Genomic DNA, 22,652 nt, shown 5'->3' on the forward strand with positions numbered 1-22,652 from the left:
GTGGGGTGTGGTGTTGAAATGACTGGAGTGTATCCCGCACCGGAGCCTGTAAAAGGCGAGACAGACGCAGGAAGATGCGAACAGGGCTGTGTGGCGGATTTTCTGGACACGTTACAACTGGATAAATTTCATTCATTTTTACCGCTGTCATCGTCGGGAATGAATTGTTTTCACCGAAATCACAGCGGGGACGTTTGGTGGGACTGCAATGGAGCGTCGATGCTGTGCGTGAGATAATCTGACCGTTTGTCTATAAAGCTAATATTACACATAATTAGCTATTGGCAATTGGGACACCTATATTTTTGGTCTCTGTTAGGATATTTTAAAGAGGATGTCACATTTCCACAGCGATATGGCACAGAAAACATGAAGATGTTCTGAATAATAAAAACGGACAGGGATAACAGGAAACGGGAATATTATTGATCGACCATCGGAGGGTATAGCTCTTCATCCATTTTCATCATCAATAAGGAATTTTGGAGATACAAACCAATCATGTCTAAAAATAAGAGCAGTGAATGTGTGAAGGTTGTAGTACGATGCCGGCCTTTGAACCGAAAAGAAGAGTCCAATGGGCCTGCAGGTGGGATTGTTCAAATGGATTTGAAGTTGGGACAGGTCATCCTCCGAAACCCCCGTGCGCCACCTTGTGAACCCCTAAAGACATTCACATTTGACGCTGTATACGACGCCAACTCAAAACAACGAGATCTTTACGATGAGAGTGTTAGGCCATTAATAGATTCTGTTCTTGATGGTTTTAATGGTACCATTTTTGCTTACGGCCAAACTGGGACGGGCAAGACTTATACCATGCAAGGGGCATGGATGGACCCTGAGAAAAGGGGTGTAATCCCAAATGCTTTTGACCATATCTTCACCCACATTTCTCGCTCTCAATCAGACAAACAGTATCTAGTGCGAGCATCCTACTTGGAGATCTATCTTGAGGAGATCCGGGACCTTCTTGATCCAAACCATGCAAATACAAGATTGGAGCTAAGGGAAAGTCCTGAGACCGGTGTATATGTTCGAGATCTTACTTCTTGTGTTTGCAAAAGCATCAAAGAAATAGAGGAAGTTATGAATATGGGGAACCAAGCCAGGGCAGTTGGAGCAACAGACATGAATGAGCATTCTTCCAGATCTCATGCGTTATTTTTAATCACAGTGGAGTGCAGCCAACCTGGGCCAGATGGAAGAAAGCATATCCGGGTAGGACGTTTAAATTTGGTGGACTTAGCTGGTAGTGAACGACAAGCTAAGACAGGAGTGCATGGAGAGCGCCTGAAAGAAGCAGCGAAGATCAACTTATCACTATCTGCCCTAGGGAATGTCATTTCAGCTTTGGCTGATGGTAGAAGTGGACATGTACCGTACCGGGATTCAAAATTAACTAGACTCCTACAAGATTCTTTAGGTGGCAATGCCAAAACAGTCATGGTTGCTACCTTAGGTCCAGCTCCTCAACACTATGACGAAACACTGACCACTTTAAGGTACGCTAATCGGGCCAAAAACATCCATAACCAACCTCGAGTCAATGAAGATCCCAAAGATGCCCTTTTGAGAGAGTTTCAAAAGGAAATTGCAAGGCTGAGGGCACAGCTCAACCACAGGAAGTGGAGAAACAAGCATAAGAAAGATGGAGATGTTTGGGACAGGGATGGTGATGAGGATACAGCAGGAGAGGAAGACTATGAGGAGAAAGACGCAGAGGATTATATGACGCTGGAGGAGCAAAGGCTGGAACTGGAGAAGGAAGCCATCAGAGGAGATCGATTCCTATTGGCTGAGGAGAAGCAGAGGCTCCTGGGAGAGAAGGAGAGGATGATGGGAGATCTAAGGAAGGAACAGGAGGCTACAGAGCAGCTCACAGCCAAATATAAGGTGAGACAAATGTTGAAGTAGACAGTAAATGGGCTCAGTGGATAATTATAGTCTACACAATCACACACATTCCCTCCATCACTAGGGCTGGTTATCATTACAAAGATGCCAATACAACACATACATCGATACATAGGCCACAATATGATATGTACCTCGATATAGTGCACTTTTGATTTGGAACAAATTTCACAAAAGGATAAAACATTAATGATGCTTTTATTTTTCATTTAAAATTAATTTTCTTTATTACTAACTAGAAGCTCAACATTTACTTGTACAAAGGGACAAAGGCAGTTTAAATGCTCTAAAGGCTCACTACATAACTACTGGGACAGTTCAGTTGAACTGAAGAAGCAGCTTGGATGAGAAGCAAAACGTTTTCACTCCAGATTTATCCAGTTGACAGTTTTGAACTTTTGCTTCCTTTAAACAAGCAACAAAATTGGTCACAAAATCATTTGGTAATATGTAAAAATACTCTTGGCATTATATTGATACAGCAGCCCAGGATATCGATACTGTATGATTAACTTAAACAATATGATATATCAATATTTCAGTATTTTTGAACTCCTCTATCCATCACTGTTGGGCTTAACAATTATGCAAAACATCGAGAAATAAAAATGTATCAAATCTAAAGAATCCTTTTTTTAATCAGTGAAATGTATGAATCTGTCTGTCTCACTTTTGGAGAACTGTGGAAATGGGTTAGGTTTTAAAATCACACGGTTACTTACTACCACAGATTTATCGGATTTGCCCTGGGCAGCATAAGCAGATTGCTCTCACACCACTCCTTCCAAGACTATGTGAACACCTACAGCTCTGCAAGGACAAGTTGATGCCTTTGAGCTAGATGCTATAGTTTAAAATAGGTCAAATTAGTCATATTTTTTTCTTTAGATATTTAGAACTAGCTACATATGTTGTCTTGGGCAAAGATACTGCTGAAAATTCCAAGTTATGATCATAAACTGTCTGTCTTATGTTTTAGAAGATACATTTGGCTTGTCAACTTTAAGGTTCAAATGGGGGTGAAGAGCAGGAAGAAGGTGGTTAATCTCTCTCACATTGTTGACACTGGAATATGCAATATCAGCTTTAACAACCAACAAAGTACTCTATTTCCACTTAACCTTTCATAATTTGTATTTAAGTCAGTAATTAAATCAACACTGAACAAATTATAAGTTGAATCACACCCACCTATAACCAAGACCTTACTGTACTCTGGTGAAGTTCTTTCAATCAGTGCCAGGCATCTAGGAGTAAAGTGGGTCACACTTTAGTTTATCTCCAGAACAATATAGTGCTCATTGTGTCATAATAAAACCTCCCAAAATAATTCTTTATTAAACTAAATGCCATTGGATTTCAATGGCTCTCACAGAACAGACACAATTTTGCATGTAAACTTCACTGGATAAAGAAACTAGACTAGACCTAATGAGGCCTACATAGCCTTTACATTTTAAAAGAATATGGCCAACATAACACATTAAAATGGCTAACAATCCCAGGTGAAATTTGAGTTTGCAATTATTTTGATAAGACACTAGATGATTTGGATATACACAGATAGGTAGATGTTGAATATTGTAAAAGGTGGGACAAAGACCTTCCTCCTCTCAGCATCTGTATTTCAGATGTTCACCATCTGCAGAATACTCTTTGTGATATCATGCTGATGAGCAGCTGTGACCACTGGAGTCTGAAATGCCACTTCTTTCGTTCCTGGTCCACACCATCTCACGTCAGCCATTAAAATGGTGAGTCAGGCCTGGTTTAATCACTTGCTCTGATTCACAGTCCACTCAATAAGTCACTCGTGCAGAAGGACCGCAGTCTAGAACTTCAGAGCCAGACCAAAATGAAACTGGACTCAGATAGTGAGCAGCAAACAGCCTCAGGGTTTCATAAAAGAAGAGAGATAGTCACATCTTTGGGAACAATAGTGGTCGCTTTAAGGAAATAACTCCTTGTGTGTTTAGCAGCAGGGTCCACTTTTTGTTTTACTGTGTAGATGTTTTGGCCAGCTCAAGTGTGTTCATAGTGCTGTAAAATGTAATTAATGCTTAAACAACAAAGCAGTCGGGATCGTGCAACCCTGATTAAAACAGCATATCAATATTGCCACTATTAACGCTGACAATTTTGTTGGTAATCTGGACCATGCTGCCACTCTTTTTCTTCACTTAGATCAAGGCTGTCATCATTGTCCTTTCTGCTTGGGATGGTCCAATATTTCTTTGTCGATACAGTATATTCAATATTTGCTTTGAAGTTGTAGCTGCCAACAACCGATACTTGCCAATACTGATGTCATGCTTTTAAAATCAATAATAAGGACTGAAAATTCCACTATTCTAAAAGTTTTAAAACACATCTGATGCACACAAGGGCACTAGGGGAAAATACTGGTGCCAAATAATGGCTAAAAGTACAATAATGAATGATACCTGGGAGAAAAAACAAAAACTCAGATATCACAGATACCAGTATTAGCACCAATACATCAACCATCCATAGTTCTGCTCTCAGCTCTGAGAACAATGACCAGACTTTGAAGATTAAGACATAAGAAGGAGCAAGATGGCTGTATGTATTGTATATTCTTCAAAGTTGCTGAATTGGCTATGTTCTATTACTTCTAGATGAAAATGGCTATCTAAGCATCTTTTCTATCCTCCAATTCCTCTCCGTGAGCTGGTTTCAGGTCAAAGGAAAGTCCCATGAGAGGATGATAATATCCATATGTCCTGCAGACTGAGAGGTTTCAAGTCTGTGGTGATGGGGCATAGCTCAGGTTTCATCTGCTCACTGTCTTCTAAAGCTCTGTGGGTCAAAACTAAAGTTCACTTGAAGGAATGTTATAAAGGGACATGTTTGATTTGACATAAATTTAAAAAAAACCTCAAAGCACTATGAGAGAGAATAAAATAAAATAAGAATTACAGATTATGGAGAAATGTAACAATCTGATAAGAATTTAATGCTGAGTTTTGGTCTGTTGCTTCTTAACCTGACTATAAACTGAATATGTCAGCAAAGTCTGCAGCACTGGCTTCAATACACTGTCCTGTAAAATATGACCAATGAAACAGTCACATAAGCAGGAGAAATCGTTTTCAGTATGAATCAATATGAATTTTGCTATTATAAAATGAAAACATACAAAACCTGCTTTTATACCATTTTTCACCTTCACCCTGAGACCCCAGCCTCCATGGTATCCCTTTGTACTGTGTAATATAAGCCAGCCAATCACCGTCGACGACCTACAGGCACTATTTTTCTCTGTTGCCCTCTCAGCCAATGACAGCGAGGTTGCTAAGGACGAAGGCAGCTGGGCACATTGACAGAAAGATGGAGGGAGGGTAAACGGGTGCAGCGGTAAATGCCAGTGGGGATGAATTTTAAAATGTCAGATAAAAACAAATTCAGAAGCTGTGGACTCCCTCTCCCTGTTTGTGGATTTTCTTATCCTCGTCACTCGCTGAAGCTTAAACAGATCTTAAAATGACATTGTCATGTCAGTGCTTGTGAGTGTAGTGTGTCAGTCAATGTTTTTTGTTTTGTTCATTTTTACCAGCCATCCACTTGTTTCTTAAGCATTGTGTATTAATGAAAAACAACAACTGTAATTCCTAAACACAACTAATGAAATAAAAAGTATATCTTATCATTTTACAGATTATGCTCTACCTTATTCAGATTTTCACATGTGGGAATGCCTCTTGTTATACTTGGATGCTAAGGACTTCACAGCATCAGACCATTGTTCACCTGTGACCTTAGCTTCCATATTGCATTGTGGGTGATGCTAAGATGAAGAAGTCTCACATCAGGCCCCAAGTCCTGGGTTTGATGTTTGCTGGAAGCGGACACTCTTGTAAAGCAGTGTTAATGTAATCATGGATTGTGACCGGAGCACAGATAAAAGCAGTCTAAATTAGTTTATCCAAATAGGTGTAGTTATGTTTCACTTAAGAGTGTCTCAACTAGGCAGAGTGGATTCAAAATACTTCCATAAACGATGGGTCACATTAAAATGCCTGCATATAAATTTGATATAAATCATCAGAACTATAGTGTACTAGGTCTAATCAATTAAGGAAAAATGTAGTAGCAAAATTTGATATTTATCAAAATACATAAATAAAATAAAGTTTCATTTCATGGTCCACATTTTAAAGGTTTCCAGGATGACTATCTGAGACAAGACAAATAAGAATCCCATTCATTTCAGAACAATTTTGAAGAGGTCTAAATGTCAGCTGTCTCATTCATAATAATATTGTGTTGAGACACAGTGACATTTAGTTATCAGTGTATTACCAAAATAATTGCATATTTTAGGTTTTTGATGTTTTTTGTTTTTCTACTAGATAGCTATTTATCTTGTATATAGCTAACCATTGCAAATGTTCATGTTTGTGTATGACGGGTACACAGTGACTTTATAAATACTTAAATTCAAAATCAAGTATTTCGAGTTCCATTCCTTCTGTTTAAAAATACAGACTACAATTAAAAGGAATGGCTGTCATTTTCCACATAAGGACCATTTTTATTGGTAAAGGTACCCACACCCATAAAACAAATGAATAAACATGACAATTGCAGTACCACACATCTATAATTTATGCTGTCAAAAATAAATTGCTACGTTATGTTGGAGATCACCAATAAACCAGACTAGCTCTCCTCACCTGACTGCACATGCCATTGCAGTGTGCCAACGCGGTGCATGTTGGGGGGAGGGGCACTTCATGGTCTACCATACAAACCAGAAGGACAACAAATCATAGTGCAGGTTGAAGCCAGCATTGATTATTGCCCGAGGTCCTTTCCTTTTCCCATGGCTGTTGTTAGTGAGTTAAAATATACCCAGATGGAGAGTTCTTATTTGCTGTATAGTCATTTGATTTAAACAATGTATTAAAAATTGCGTATGTAATTGCATTTTTCTGAAGAGCATAGAGATGATCATTAAATTTGTGACTTATATTTCAAAATGAAGATTGTCTTCAAAGTTAATATTTTAAACATATCCAGGAGCATAACAAAATTGAGGGAATATTGAAATGTGTTAAGTTAATACAAGAATCACATGTATTCCATTATGTTTGTGGAGGATTCAACTTCAGGGTTAGCAGATTTTATTCACGTAGACTGGATATTGTGTTGTTGTTTGCAGAGGAAATTATATCACTTAAATAACATAAATTATTGCGACCAATTTCCAATTTCAATTATATTATGATATATCTTAAAGCTCAACAGTTCATTAGAATGCAATGAAAACCCCTTAATATTGTTTAGTACTAGGATTTTTCATCCACTATTTTGATCAGTGTACCTCTTTATAAATTTAAATTGAACATTTACTCTCAGGGCAATTTACTATTCCATCTTGCCTTTCATATGTATAACTTAAACGAATACTCAGTCCTATAATGTGTAATTTCTTGCTTATCATTTTCCACTAAGTCATCAGTGCATCTCTCTCACTGGCCCTGCTCCTCCAGGTCCTCTCTGCTCTCCCTGGACTATTCTTAGATCCACTTTTCTGGGTCAGAACTGAGCTACAGCCCCATCTCTCAACTTTCACACACAAATCGTTCATAACTACTGCTTAGATACATGTTTCACTTTTTGGTTCTTAAACCTTAAATTTAAGAACATTGGCCCAAGGATTAGCATAATATATGAGCAATTGTGTAAGTGATTTGTGTTATTTTAAGGTTCAATTATACTTTTTGTTTGTTTGTGACCGATGGACATGTTTAAGGGGGTGAAGAATGGGAAGAGACATTTAGAAATTATTTCTACTCTGCACAGTTGACATAAATTTGGCATTTACTTTTGCTCAGTTAAAGTATGCAATTTTCTGGAGATGGCATGACCCCTGCATGATTTTATTGAAATGGAAACTTAAAACCAAACCATACAATATTCTCCATGGAGATTTTATGCCATGGAAGATTACAGGAAAAGGAACAGGTATGTGGAGATGCAAGCCTGGAAAAGTTGGAATTTAGCTTGCATATTGGACCTTTTGCAAACGAAATAGATAGATAGGCTAATTGTTCTATTCAAAAATGCTGGAATGGCCATGAAGGCCTCATACATACACTGGGTGGCTCATGGACAGAGTGAGTGTACTTCCTGTTTACGCGACTGCTTTCCTGCCTAATTAGAAAAGGAAAGGCCTGGGCCCATAGAGGGAAGCTATTGTCTGTGTTGGCATGTTTTGGACTTTATGGGAATGTATAGCTGGCTGTGTTTACCAAGTGCCAGAACTAGAACCTACTCTATTTATTCTTGTGCTTTAAACCAGTTGCTTATAAGACCAAACAATTATCTTTTGCTCTTATGTTTCTTAGTTAAATATTTTGTATAAAAGTATTTTTGTAATCCTATAATGAACAAAATTTCAGTTTTATATCAGATTCCCTTTCAAACATACCTCTCTACATTTTTCACTGATTTGGGAAGGTATCAAGATAAAAGATTTGTGGCTGGTCCTGGATTAACATAACTGATTGAAAAAAGACACCAATGATCTGTTCCATCCATTCTTAAAGTCCTTATCAGACATAAGGTGTGTGCTCATCTCTGCTCTCCATCTTTCAGCTTCAAGGCTCCAGCTCTGAATTAATGATGAGCGTGTGTCTGTTTTTAGCTTGAGTTGGCTTATCTGATGTTATTTGTTAGGTATACCACCTGAAAGAAATCCAATAATTAGTGTTAATCTGGCTATTTGTATTCTCTTAACTATCGTTGAAGTACTCCAAGTATATATATATATATATGTGTGTGCTGTATAGTCTCATAAAATATACAGCGCAATTACCAAGCATATGAATAATGGATTATAACATCTTATCAATGCACATGCACTTGAGAGAGCACTGAGTAAATCCTTCCATTATAAGGTATGGGACAGTAGCAATTGAAAGCCATTTTACAAGACTTTTGTAAGACTGCAAAATCTGATATTACAAAAAAGGAAAAAAGAAATTGTGTAACATAAACCTTTGTATTTTCTATGGCGGTTTCTTATTCACTCAACAAAGTTCCCATTGGCAACTATTCTAGGGTAGACATGTCGACCCTATCATTTGACCTTACTAATTTGGTGTAGCATTTGAATAATTATAAATCACTTTTTTTAGTTTTTACTTAGCTTAACATCAGTATAAATAGTTTTTAGCATTAGCTTACCTCTAGCATTCACATTTATGCTGTGTTGTTAGTAACTAAATAGTCTACATATTGAAAGTATGAATTCAGAATGGTAACTGTATTCCTATAATGCTCTTTCATTTGGTGAAATTCAGAATGCAGTTACTTTCCTAAAATCAAAGGAATACAGGGCAGTATTTGATCACACCAGTTAGACTACAAACTACTGGATATATCTAGTAAATTAGTAAACATCTTTTGGTGCAGTGCCTGTGTAATTATTCCTTCTCTGATTAGTGATAAATAAGTGCTTAACAAATGATGCAAGAAACAGGTTTAATTCTATGTATTTACACTATAATTTAATGCAAATATTGACCCACGCAACGCCAATTGTTACAAAATACACTTCCCTTATGTGGGTGGTGATCTTTTAGTTCCATATAGGCCTTTCATCGGTGTGAAATCCAAGTTTTGACAATTGTTGTGGAAAAATTACAATTCTCTTGATGAATAGTAATCAATTTGTGAAGCCCAGCGAGTTATGAAATACAACAAAAAGTTTATTCTTTTTCCCTTGGTCCTTCATACATGTAACTGTCTGATCTGGGTCTCTTCATTTACACAATACTACACTTAAATTTCCAACAAAACAATTATCCAACTAGAACCAGGCCTACTGGTACCTCGAGGCAGCCTATGACAGACTGCTAGTGGGCCATAATGTGATTGTACCATTATGTCTGGCTTTTCATATCGACCGACTGCTTTTCAAAGTTGATTCCTGGAGACAGTGTGACCTTTATTTTCTGTTTCCACTCAGTCAGTTTCTTTCCTTTGTTTTTTTTTTTTGCATGTTTTTTGTCTCTTGCATGCAGTCCTGTCCTCCTCAGCAGACAAATATTTTTAGGCTTGAAGTTCCCTAGAGGACTGAGTAAGGAAAGATTAGCTTGGTCACTTCCTTAATGTTCACATACCTACCAGAAAAGGATTGGTCATAGTCAAAGTATGTGTGGATGGACTAGATTATGGCATACATGGCTGACTCACAACTTTTCAGTCATTTAATTTATAGAAAGCACTAACAAATATCCACGAATTGTGTTTTTGATTTATTTATCCCACTTCTGACGCCAGTGTAGCATTCTGGTATAAAAGAAACACATTAAATTTCCTCTGATTGTTTCTTTTCTGAACACAAGACCATAGCCAGAGCCAAAACAAGAACAACAACAACAACAACAGCAACAACAACAACAACAACAACAACACAACAGCAGTCTCAACTCACTAAACAGACCAGTAACTGACCAATAGAACTTTCACATCAACTTAGGCATAGCAACCAAGTGTCACATACAAAAGCAGCACATTAACAACAACACAGACAGTTACAAAAACAACAAAAGGTGTCAACTCTGAGGTATGCACAAAATATCAGGCCATTACAATATATTCTAAAGGCCATGTGTTGGATCATCAAATGTTTAGTAAAAATATTATTTAGAATAAAACTACTGCTTGGGAGAGTTCCTTATCTAAAAATCCCATATGCATCATGGGTCAGAATCCATAGAATTAAAGATTGGTTTACTGACCCTTTGTGGTAGGAGTGGGTATTTAGCCCTATCCTGCAATGCCAATGTAATTAATGCCCTTTATTTGTCAGTTTAATGATATCAAACATGTCTTGCCAAAAGGGCATCAAGATTTGTTTTGTTTATTAAAATAGCATCAAGCTTTATTTTGGTCCTTTTACTATTACGCTGCACTCATCGTTAGCGTAGTATGGGTTATTGAAAAGAGATCTGTCAGAAAGTGTCCCTGTTATGAAAGGGCCTTTTAATAACGAAGCTGAGCGCAGAGGAGCGGACAGCAGGACACAAAGACCTGCTCAAACAAAGAGGTCTTCTGTATATCTCTGAAGGACTTCACTGTACTATAATGTGTTGAGTACAATTACCAGAGCAGGACATATAGGCTCTATGTTATAGGAATGTGGCCTCTCCTTTTTCTCTTCTGTTGACAGTGGTTTTGCAGTCCAGCCCCGCGGACACTATTATCCAGTCACTGCTGCATTTGCGTGTCTGTGTGTGTGGAGTTATGTATGTGAGGCTCCTTACGTCATATGACCCCAGGCTCTGTTGCCGTTGTTTATTAGCACATACGTCTTTTTCTCTAGGTCTATGTCTGGTTGAATTAGAATTTCCACAAATCATTGCAAAATAGTAAAAATAAAGACTTATTTAATGAAGAACTTCCAGTCTATGTGAGCAGCATAACAAGTAGACCAACATAAACCCTATTTGCATTATACAGAGCTCAGGATCGAAGGCCAAAAAGCAATCGTTATTTACAAAGTCTGACATGTCTTTTGGCAGCAGTGCAAAATGTCTATAGAATTACTTTAGCTAAAACAATGTTAAAAAATAAACAAAAGCCTTTTGGAACAATCCAATACTATTGGGTCACTACTGATAAATACATTTATCATTCTCTAGTGTCAGGATATTTTGCATTTAGCATCTTAAAATCTCCACTAGTTTAACGTGAGGCTAACTGAAATTAAATCTGATTATGTGTGACCAGCTGTAAGAGGACCATGGCTGAGTTACGTTTTTATCACCATAGTGTGCCCAAGAGTGAAAAGCTGTTTCAACTATTCTGTCTGGGCTGAATAATAATAATTATTATAGAGCATTATATCAATTAATGATGTTAGTTGATACATTTTTTCTCTTAGTCACCTAACTGCAGCACAGTAAAAGGCACTAACTATAGAGAGTACATATTATAATTTTATACTATTCTTAGACTACAGGACAGGCACCAGCCTACTGTAGATGCTCACTGCCTGTAGAAAAGAGTAGTGTAAATCTTAGCTGTTACTTTAATTGCATTTACCTAAGATATTATCCTATAATATGATGTTACATAATTGTCCTAATATGTTTCTGCAACTGTTAAATCAGACAAAAATCAGACAAAACCTTGTAGAAAACTTCCTCAGGCCAATACTGTTCACTCAGAGCACACCTCAGCGTATTCAACCCTCATCCCTGTCTCCAACATCTCATCAGAACAAAGAGACCCACACAGACGTATTAAATGTCCACATGAAATCAGCTCGACCCCAGGAGGCACTTTGTAACTGATAGAAGAACATCAATAGGACATCAACATGTTTTACTTTGTTTTTGTATTTCATATTTACTTGATTAAGGAAAATGTCTATGATGTCTGTGTTGTGGCACAACACAAGTAGTAAAAATATAAAATGTAAATTTTTTTTATTTATTTATTTATTTTTTTTATATATATATTTTAGGCAATGGAGAGCAAGCTACTGGTGGGAGGCAAAAACATCATGGACCACACCAACGAGCAGCAGAAGATGTTGGAGATAAAGAGACATGAAATTGCTGAGCAGGTGAGAAAAACATTTTAAGACAACAGTTTTTCAGTAATTATTACAATGAGAAAATATATAAAATATTTTGTTTGTGTTTAGACTCGCAATGAGAGAGAGATCCAGCAGCAGATGTTGATTCAGGATGAGGAGACGCTGGAGCTCAGAGAAACATTTACTTCATTACAACAGGAAGTGGAAGCTAAGACCAAGAAACTGAAAAAGGTATTTATTTAAACCAGTGGTTCTCAAACTTTTCACATCTAATACCTACCACCTAATCAAATCTGGTCTAAAGCAGGGCTATACGAGGTCTAAAATTAGACCCCCTGTCATACTAAGACTACCGTTTGGGAAACACGTATTTAAAATAAAACATGTGGAAAAAACAAACTGAAACAAACATTTTCTTTAACGGTTAACAAATAAATAATGCATCTACTTATTTATTTATAATTGTAGTTTACAACTCCTGTGTAGCAGTGAATGAAACAGTAATCAAACTAAATAAATACAATTACAGTTTTAACACTTGTTCTGTTTTAATCTGCCTGTGTGTACCTGTGTGTTGATCCTGACTCGGACTATGCCTTGGACCCTGTTTAGTATCTGAAGGTTTGTCCTGCCGTCTGCTTTCCTCTCCCACCCAAATGACTCCTGTCTTGGGCCTTTTACCACCCTCACTAACCATGATGATGTTGTTCCCGATTGAATGTCCAGAGATGCAAAATGCCTTCGACAAAGATCTAACTCACCATTTCCCTGTTTCCCAGCAGAATCTCATAAGGTCCCATTTTGAGGAGATGCCTGGATAACAGTGTAACTCTAATGATGAAATTTGATTCCTTTTCACTCTAACGCACTAGCTTGCCATCTCCACATCTTACTTTGCATGGAGCCAACCATTCAGATTATGTATTGTGTCTGGTATGGGGTTGTCCTAAAAATAAATACCAAGATTAAAAATGATAACTAAAACTAGTATCAAAATGAGATACAAGTTTTGATATTGAAAAAAAAAAATCACTAAAATTGTGTAAGATTCTTCTGTTTTTAAATAGTTTAATCTATGTCAAAATTAGTACAAGACCACATGGTAATATTAGAGAAACTCCTATTTTAGTGTGGAAAAAAATACAATCTAAAGTCTTTTATTTAATTGTGGTATTAAATTTGGGTGTTCCTAGTATTGAAAGAGTTTGAGATGTTAGTACTGGACAACACTACTGTTTAAAGCAATATTGACCAAATCTTTTCTAACTATGTCTATAATGTTTTTTAAAAATCAAAGCATAAGACAAATTTTGGTTCAATGACTTTAACTCTTTTATAGGGTCAAATGAACATAAATCTTGAATGAGAAGTCAAGAATAAATTATTTGCTGCCTGTGAGTGAGTAACGAAGGAGCAGACCTCTGTATGCCACACTGCTATTGGCTGGACTGTGCTGTTGCTATGGGCAACCAGCTCCAGCCAATCAGAGACTTCAGCTGCTGCTCTGCTCTGACTATGTCTTTTTGCTTGTGGCTTTGTTGTTGTAGCTGTACGCCAAACTCCAATGCATCAAAACGGAGATAAAGGATGTGAACGATGAGCATGTGAGGAGCCGGCAGGAGCTGGAGCAAACCCAGAATGAACTCACAAGGGAGCTCAAGTTCAAGTAAGTTAGGACCAGGGCACATATAAGTACAGACTGATAAGGATAAGGAATGTGATTTGAAGAGATAATGTAGAACTTTACAACTGTTTTTGTTAACATTCAATCTCAAGAATAGCTAATAAAAAATACATGATTTTAATGCATTCTCTTATCCTGCAAGAAAGTGTGACACATTATAATTAAATTGGCCCATGCATTAGGATCAACAAGCAGAGAGAATAAGGGACTGGCACCACAATAAAATCCTCAAGAAGGTGCTCACCACTGTTGCATGGGCCCTGGCCCTATGGTTAAGAATTAGTGGTTCAAATGACAAAGCCTTATAAACATATTGATGCACATATGTGCACAGTTCTTCAAAATGTGTTTTCATTGACTGGAAAACGGAGAATTAACACCTTGATTAAATTGAGTTGAATGGACAAGCATTGAAACAGCACATGATAGAATACACATAGTAATTAGCATGCCTGCAGTCTGGTACTCTTGGCAACACAACTGATGGGACATTTCTTTGTTTTGTTTCTACAGATATTTGATCATAGAGAACTTCATTCCCCCAGAGGAAAAGAACAAAATTATGAACAGATTGACTTTTGACCCGGAGGAGGACCAGTGGAAGTTTCAGCCTCTCGTCCAGTCGGAGAGGTTTGTGTCTGATCATAAATATATCCTCATTTGGGTGTCCATTGTTTTTTCTCTTGTTTTTTGGGGGTTTTTTTTGGCCCTTATACATTATTGATTTTGTTGTATTGATCCATCTTTCTTTGTTTGCACAGTAAGTCGTCCCAGATGAAGAAAAGGCCCTCCTCCGCAGTCGGATACAAACGTCCAATCACACAGTTTGCCCGGGTTGCCATGACAATGGGCCCTCGTACCAGATATAGGGTTAGTGTGAGTTTTTAAAGTTTTTTTTTCCATATGCATACTAATATTTAAGATAATAATGTTTAGGAAGAGTATTGTTCATATAATGTTTGTTATACAACATAGATATGAAGCATTTAAATCCTGAAGTGTACTTAGTATCTTGGAAGAGTACTTGAAGTGGCCAGTCTATTTTTAGATATCATAACAAGCCACCTACGTCTTCCTGCTTCTATAGAGAACTACTGTACAACTGTATTATTGAGAAACACGAATACAAAGGATGGCAGTTCAATCTTGCTCAAAGACACAATGGCTGTAAGCACTGGTCAGAGCGCAGACACTTCACCTGCCTTGCCCTCAGTGACTTCAGTGTTTGTGAGAATGAGGATGAAAGAAATCTGATTATAGAAACAACATAGCTAGGCTATGTGTCATGCACAGTTCAGATCAACTTAAACAAAAATGAGAGTTTGAGCATTGAAGAATGTGTTATTTTATTCTACTTTTATTAGGCAATGCGGTGTAGAATCATGATCATAGAATAATCTTGTACACCGTCACTGTTCTATGTGTTAATCTGAAGGCTGAGAACGTCATGCTTCTGGAGCTGGACATGAACCCTCTGAACATCAGCTCTCCAGACCGGTACTCCGAGTCCGACCCCTCCCAGAGCCCATCTCAGGACAGCTCCCCCTCCAAGGACAGGGGTGTCTGCAAGTCCACCTCCTGGTCAGTGTACAACTCTAAGCTGCTGTTGTATATTGTGTATAAGAGTGCACAAAATTGTAAAGTGAAACTGGCCCTCATTTACAAAACTTTTGTACGGAGAAATCCATTCCGAACGGCTTGTCATTGGCGCTCTTGGTCCTTTCTGGGAAAAGCACTGCTCAAGCACTTATAACGTCACTCCTTGCTCCAACTCATCTGAGCTCGGCCTGAACCAGAGCTGCTCTCTGCTGGTTCAAGCATCTGGGTTTGGATCTAGTCCGACTGTCGCACATTTCTCAGATGTATCACCTGTAGACCAAGCTGAATTAATAAAATAAATGTCTATAAATGACAAATATAGGATTTTTTTTTTTATTTTCTGCATTTTACAATGAGCCAAGATAACATATTTCTTCTTTTTTATTAAATTCTTTATGATTTTGTTTGCAGATAAATGCAGCATTTTTCCTCATGCTGTAAATCTTGGCAGCAAGGCCACTTCAAACATGAACATTTTGGGGCATTTCATTCAAATAATACCGTTTTATCTGCCGCTGCATTTATCACCAGCTGCTTGTGCGTATGGTAGGATCGGAGCTCTGTGCACAGATTCATAAATACCACGCGCCCTTTGCCGAATGCACAAATATGAACCCAAATATACACCCTTTTCACTACAATGTTAGTAAATGAGGGCTATTGAGTCTAGAAAAGCACTCGGAGAGACTATTACATTATTTACTATACATTATTTTATTTAATATTAGGAAGCTAAATCATCTTATCTTAAATTGCAGCTTGTAAATTCCTTACAATGAACTAGTTTGCTAATTTTTCTAATCCAAGATAGAAGACATTAAAGCATGTAATCGGGTTAGTGCTAATGCATCCCTCCAATGGATTTATGAGTATAATCCTTACCTTCTAAGCTTTTCTAATCTCATAGTTTATCTCCTAATTTCCTTATAGTATTTGCCATAGGTTAACTGCAAAATGCTACTTATCCAATTAGCTTTTTATTTATTTTTTTCTCTTTTTTACAGGTGCCAGTCCCAGAAATCTCTCAAGTCGTCCTCTTCTAATGGTTCACTTGTGGCTTGTCAAACACCTGCTGTGGCACAATGAAACTTTTAAAAAATTATTTATATCTATTTAATTTATTTTAAGGACAACAACCCACATGTTGAACTTTATACCATGCTGCAATGACGTTTGAAGAATGAGGAAAACCACTACATTTTCCCTGTTACTGATTACAAAACTGCTGTCCTCTCACCTGTGCATGAAATCACAGACTCCAGTACAAGCCTGTGGAAAGTTTGAGTTTTCAACAGGATTTCGGACAGTTCATTGATAACTAAATGTCTGTATGTGCTGTAGGAAAAAGTAGAAAATAATTTATTGTAGAGTTTGTTGTGTGTTCGTCAATGGTCAGATGCGGCGGTTGATTCAGCCAGAATGACGACCTTTATCAAATGTTTCCCTGCATTGTCACTGTCTCTCCACTGAAACTAAAGCCTTATAAATAATATTAAAATGGGTGTGGCATTAGGGCAATTGCTGAAGGATTTTGAGCCACATCACTAAGAACGATCTTAAAGGTGCACTATGCAACTTTTTTGGTGAAGGTCCACTTCTTCCTTGTCTTCACTGAGATGTTGTTGCTTTGATTGGAATGCTCCATATAGTATAGTATTAATTTTATTTGTCTTGCAAGAGATCACCTTGAAAAACATGCATTCTTATTGTGAGCAGGGCCGTGTCTGCTGATTTGACCTGTAACTTGGCTTGGTGGCGTCACTTACTTGTCTCTACGGAGATGGATAAGTTTAATGACATACCATGAAACAGTCTAGGCAATAACATGGAAATACATGGGAAAAAACAGTTTGAAGCTCCACCAGAAAAGTTACACAGTACACCTAATGTTTTCTTGCTCAAAGACACAACTGTGATATGCAATGCTGATCATTCTGCCAAGTAGGGTTTTTACCAACCGAACCACAAAAACTTTAGCGAAGACATTCTATTCATTAACTGCGTTCAACAGTTGCATCTAAAATCTTTCAGCAATCCCTTACTATTTGTACAAAGGTAAATGCTTCTAAAATGTTATAAAGTGAAAAGGTGTGTGAAAAAAATGTATTGAAAACTGAATCTACCTGCTGTGTGTGGACCTCACTGTGTTTGTACAGCAAAGTGTCACAGGGTTTACTGAAGGTGCCTAGAGGTCAGATGAAGCAGACAGGGGCCAGGCTAATTCATCCCTTTATTATTGATGCTGGAGATCAGGTTACAGCAAAAATCCCCACAGGACAATGGTGTAACTGAAAATCACATATCTAAAATTTACCAGTGTTGAATATTATGTTTGACATTGTAAGGAAAATTTAAGTTTATCAGTGAGCGTAAAGTGTCGGTAACTGTTGTGGATATTGCTTATTTCAGTAGTTCAATTCAATACAAAATGTGACCTGTTTTTATATCCAGTAGAGTCCACTACTTCATTGCTTAATTTAAAAACATTTGATGATTATGTATTTCAGTTAACTTTTATTTAAATGTTCACATTTAGTACAAATTACCATATTTAATTTTGTCCTTTCTAAATATTTTTGTTTTTTATTGAACTGCTGAAATAATTTGGAATATGTCTTCTGAAAAGTAATTAAATAAAGAATGTTAGAACATTTAGATTCAAATGTAGCTCTGTTTAGTTGCAGGGATTACCCATTTCTGCATCAGTTAAAATTTTATCATGTGGCACAATTGACCCAGTTTGTCCCAAGTTTAAATAAATGGCTGTATTCATGTAGTGGGGGTTGCACATACATGTGCTCAATTAGTATATAACGATTTTGAGATTATTATGTACATTTAAAAGAAGGTGGTGATGGTGTAACTAAATGCATTGTATTCTGTTCTGCACTTTGGTTTAGGAGCAAGTAAGTGAATAAAACAAGAAGCAAACAAGATGCTTTTAACAGTCTTCATTTATTTTTCATGTTAGAATTCCTCATTTCTACTGCTTCAACGACAGTATTATTCTTGTGTTTTTGTAATAAATGTCAATAGCATCACTGTTTGTAAAATATATTGCGAAACTATTGAGGTGAGAGGCTGGGGGAGGGATGTAAAGATGCAGGAATCCAGAAAGTGACGCCAAAATGCCATGGCAATCAGAGGAAGCTGAGGACTGTGTTTCCATGACGACCTGGAGTAGAGGGGGGAGGACTGGTGATGCTGGGATGAGTGGGGGTTTTCCTGTGTCTGTAGTGGTTTGTAATGTGACGAAACAGGCCAGTAACAACAGCATCTCTGGCACCTGCTGTCACATGCAAATCAATGGGATCCATGACTCAAGATTGGCGTTTGATTTTTTTCCTCCGAGGACACAACTCTCCCAGACAGACTCAAGGAAGCGATAATAGTCCAATAATAGACAAATATGTAACATTTCAAAATAAGAAGGTCGTGTATTTTTAGGTCTATTGTCTTTGAATGCGCATCATCATATCAACACACAGATTTCCACCAAAATGTAGTAGATAAGGACGGTGTACAGCGTCCCAATAGACATATATATTGCCTCCTGGTGTTAAAAGAAAAAAACGGGGAAATTTTTTTTTTAAGTGTTCTTGGCTTCACGGACCCACCCCCAAAAATCTGATTCATGGGAATTTCAACGGTTATTTCACTAGTCCTCCACTGTTAGAGCATGTGTGACCATATGGCTTGTTAGATGTTGTGAAATAGCGCTCTCTGCTGGTATTTTCTTACAATTACAAATGGGTTATTTTAGGTTAAATTGTTTAGATTCTCAGTTATCAAAGTCAACAGTTTAGAATTAAAACTGTGTACATAACTAATACGGGATTGTTGTTGATTATTTTACTATCAGATTAGCTTTATTTGCAATAGCCTTTTCAGTCTCATTGTTTTAAGTTCAACACAAGCTTACATGTAACATTTAAAAAACATTTAAAAACATAAAAAAAAAACAGTTTTTTAGATTACAGGTTAACATTTTAGAAGTAAAAACTCCATACCATGAAACATAATAGCATCAGTTGTAGTTAATGTACATAATATAAAGTAGATATAATATACAGTTGTAATATACTAGAAGGTAAACCACATCTGACACTTTCACTGTGTTCCAACCTTAGCACCATAAGCATTTACCAGAGAAACACCATGCAAACTTGATGGGAACTCACATGTTAACTGGTCTATGGGGCCTTTCAGAGTCACATTGGTCTCTTGGATCCAGGTCACAAAGTCCTTTAGTCCTGGACCACAGTGAAACCGGTTCATTCTCAAATCAACACACTGCAGTGAGTTGAATATTTGGGGTTGGGGCTCAGCTATGAAGTTGTTAGCAAGATTTAGCTTTTGTAGATTTGGAGGGAAGACATTGTCTTGAATATGGGTCAAGGCATTTGATGATAGGTCAATTTGCTGGATGGATTTAAGGCCCTTGAAAATACTCAAAGGTAATGTCCTGATCCCATTGTAAGTAAAGCTGAGGAACTGTAATTGTCCAAGATGGTCAAATAAATCCAAACATTTTCCCTTTGACCAAACAGACTGTAGCGAGATGTGATCAAGATACAACGTTTTTAATTGACTTGTTGTTATACGAGAATCAACTCTGCACGTTTCAACTGGATTATAGTTAAAGATAAGATACTGGAGGTTTTTAAATTTACTTAAAAACATATACACATCTCCCAAATTTGTCAGTCTGTTATTTGAAACATCTAAGTACTTGGTAGCAGAGCTGGCAAAATGTGCAATATTATAGACGGATTTTAATTTATTATCATCCAATTTCAGTATTTGCAATTTTGGTAAAGAAGCAGGGAGTCCTAAATTTGTAATGGCATTTCCTGTTAGGAGCAGTGCCTGTAAATTTGTAAGCCCATTGAATGAGTTATACCCAAGTACCCCAATGTGGTTGTGGGACAAGTCTAGCACTCGCAAATTGGTCAAAGGAGCAAAAGTATAAGAGTAGATCTCACCAAGGAGATTGTGTGACAAGTTTAAGGTCTGTAAATTTGTCTGAAGACCATCAAATGCACTTATATCAATCCGGTTTACACTATTTTGTGATATATCAATGACTTGGACGTCTTTGAAATGGGTAAAGACGCCATGTTTTAATGCAAAAATCTTATTTCTAGATATTTTCAAATGTTGCAGGTGACTTTCCCTTAGGCCTTCAAATGTTGTGTTGTCTGGATCTGGTAAATTGTTGAATGAAAACCCTTTACCATAATGTCCAGCAAGATTAAGCTGGGTGATTTTTGTCCCTTGTATTGCTTTGAAAAACCTCTTTAAACTGGACAAATTCAAACTGTTGCTTGAAAAGTCAATGAACTCAAATGACATATTTTTAAATGGGTTTCCACATTTTTCCCAGTTAAAAGCTTCACTTGACATTGCCCCAAGCTTCACATGGTTCAGATTCACATGCCTGAAGTTTTTGCCCTTAAATCCAACAACATCTGCTTCACAAATCTGATCAAGGGAATTCAATTTAAGATTTAAATCTTTCAAACCAGTCATGTTAGTAAAATGCATTGCAGGTTGTAGTCTCTTAATGTTGTTTCCAAATAGGTCAAGAGTCTCCAGAGATGCGAGTGGTTCCAAAATGCTGCTGTTGAGTATAGTTTCATTCAAATTGCAGTGGTATAAATATAAAAATTTTAAGTTGGATAGTCCCACAAACGCATTCGGCTCTAACTGCAGATTCCTATTAAATCCAAGCACAAGTCTGGTCAGGTTTGTCTGTTTGCTGAATGCGTTGTTGCGGATTGTGAGTGGAACACGTTGATATCCTAAGTCCAGTTGCTGTAGCATGGGGAGGTGGGACAAAGAAGTGGCTGTGATTTCGTGGATTTGGTTCATCTCCAGAAACAAGTGTGTAATGTGAGGAGGGAGGGCAGGGACCGAGCGGAGGTTTTGAAAGGCACAGTAAGCCGCAGGGCCAGTGATGATGCATGAGGAGCAACTTTGAAGCTGTACAAAGTTAATGGAAAACACATTGCATTAATATTATATAGAGCTAATCACAAAGACAAAAATACAATTCCTAATCATCAGAACATTTTGTATATTATTCTGAACTGACTTATTTGAGCCTTTTGTTATAACATTGTTTCCTCATTGAAAACAGAGTGGTATTTTGCTTAATTTTGTTTGAATATTGCTGCACATAAGTCAAAATATTCGAATTACACCTTGTAATGTCACTAGGTGGTCATTCAGAATGGACTGTTTAATCTTATTATCTCTAAAAAACGAAGGTGTTCAAAATTAGCCTATAGTTTAAAAATCGGAAAATTGTGAAAAATTTTAACACAAATATTTGAGTAGTCATAATAAAAGATTTACAAAACACCTTGTAAATTGGCCTCATAACATTATGATAAAAGAAGCAGTCAAAAGGTTTTCTTCTGAACATACCTGGAGGACAATGCAGATCAGGACAATTTGAAGGGACAGTCTCTTCATCTTCATTGTCATGTTGAATTCCATCTACAGTATGTTTCTCAGTCTTCACACTTTTACACTTTGCGCCTCTTCTGCATTCACGTTTCAGATCCACAGTTATATTAGTGAGTATTGCGCCACAATTTGAGCAAACGTAAACATTGACGTGGTGGGCCTTTCCTGCTTTCGCCAGAGTTTCAAGACACTGGGAAACTCCTTGTTTTGCATGTCTGTTCTTGCCATTTTGGAACATTGAGGGAAACAACAAAGTATCATTGATGGGTACATTTTACTCATACTTTACACAATACAATCAATACACTTGTTTACAACAGTCTTGATGTGCCTATGTTGCTATGTGCTGCTATGCACCTTCTACCGAAAATCTACTACATACTACATACCCCCACCACA

At 37.2% G+C, this 22,652-nt stretch overlaps 2 protein-coding genes across 2 annotated transcripts; one reads left to right on the top strand and one right to left on the bottom strand.

Annotated features, from left to right (window-relative positions):
• LOC117392986 (kinesin-like protein KIF3C) lies at window positions 1–18,731 on the top strand. The gene is made up of 8 exons (XM_033991155.2): window positions 1–1,896; window positions 12,422–12,523; window positions 12,605–12,727; window positions 14,044–14,162; window positions 14,694–14,810; window positions 14,942–15,050; window positions 15,616–15,761; window positions 16,784–18,731. The coding sequence occupies exons 1-8, from the start codon at window positions 502–504 to the stop codon at window positions 16,863–16,865; spliced, it is 2,193 nt and encodes a 730-aa protein (XP_033847046.1). The 5' UTR covers window positions 1–501; the 3' UTR covers window positions 16,866–18,731.
• On the bottom strand, window positions 18,729–22,341 carry LOC117393036 (toll-like receptor 5). The gene is made up of 2 exons (XM_033991206.2): window positions 22,212–22,341; window positions 18,729–21,764 (listed from the first exon to the last, which is right to left on the bottom strand). The coding sequence occupies exons 1-2, from the start codon at window positions 22,281–22,283 to the stop codon at window positions 19,890–19,892; spliced, it is 1,947 nt and encodes a 648-aa protein (XP_033847097.1). The 5' UTR covers window positions 22,284–22,341; the 3' UTR covers window positions 18,729–19,889.
• Between the last annotated feature and the right edge of the window lie 311 nt (window positions 22,342–22,652).

This window comes from Periophthalmus magnuspinnatus, chromosome 24 (assembly GCF_009829125.3).
Source record: "Periophthalmus magnuspinnatus isolate fPerMag1 chromosome 24, fPerMag1.2.pri, whole genome shotgun sequence".
Classification (NCBI taxonomy): domain Eukaryota; kingdom Metazoa; phylum Chordata; class Actinopteri; order Gobiiformes; family Gobiidae; genus Periophthalmus; species Periophthalmus magnuspinnatus.

Bases quoted from the DNA above. Each gene is read 5' to 3' on its own strand.
- LOC117392986 (XM_033991155.2), top strand. From the start codon at position 502: ATGTCTAAAAATAAGAGCAGTGAATGTGTGAAGGTTGTAGTACGATGC. The intron at 15,051-15,615 runs GTTAGTGTGAGT...GTTAATCTGAAG, and splicing joins GCCCTCGTACCAGATATAGG to GCTGAGAACGTCATGCTTCT. The intron at 15,762-16,783 runs GTCAGTGTACAA...TCTTTTTTACAG, and splicing joins GTCTGCAAGTCCACCTCCTG to GTGCCAGTCCCAGAAATCTC.
- LOC117393036 (XM_033991206.2), bottom strand. From the start codon at position 22,283: ATGGAATTCAACATGACAATGAAGATGAAGAGACTGTCCCTTCAAATT. The intron at 21,765-22,211 runs GTATGTTCAGAA...AACTTTGTACAG, and splicing joins TGATCTGCATTGTCCTCCAG to CTTCAAAGTTGCTCCTCATG.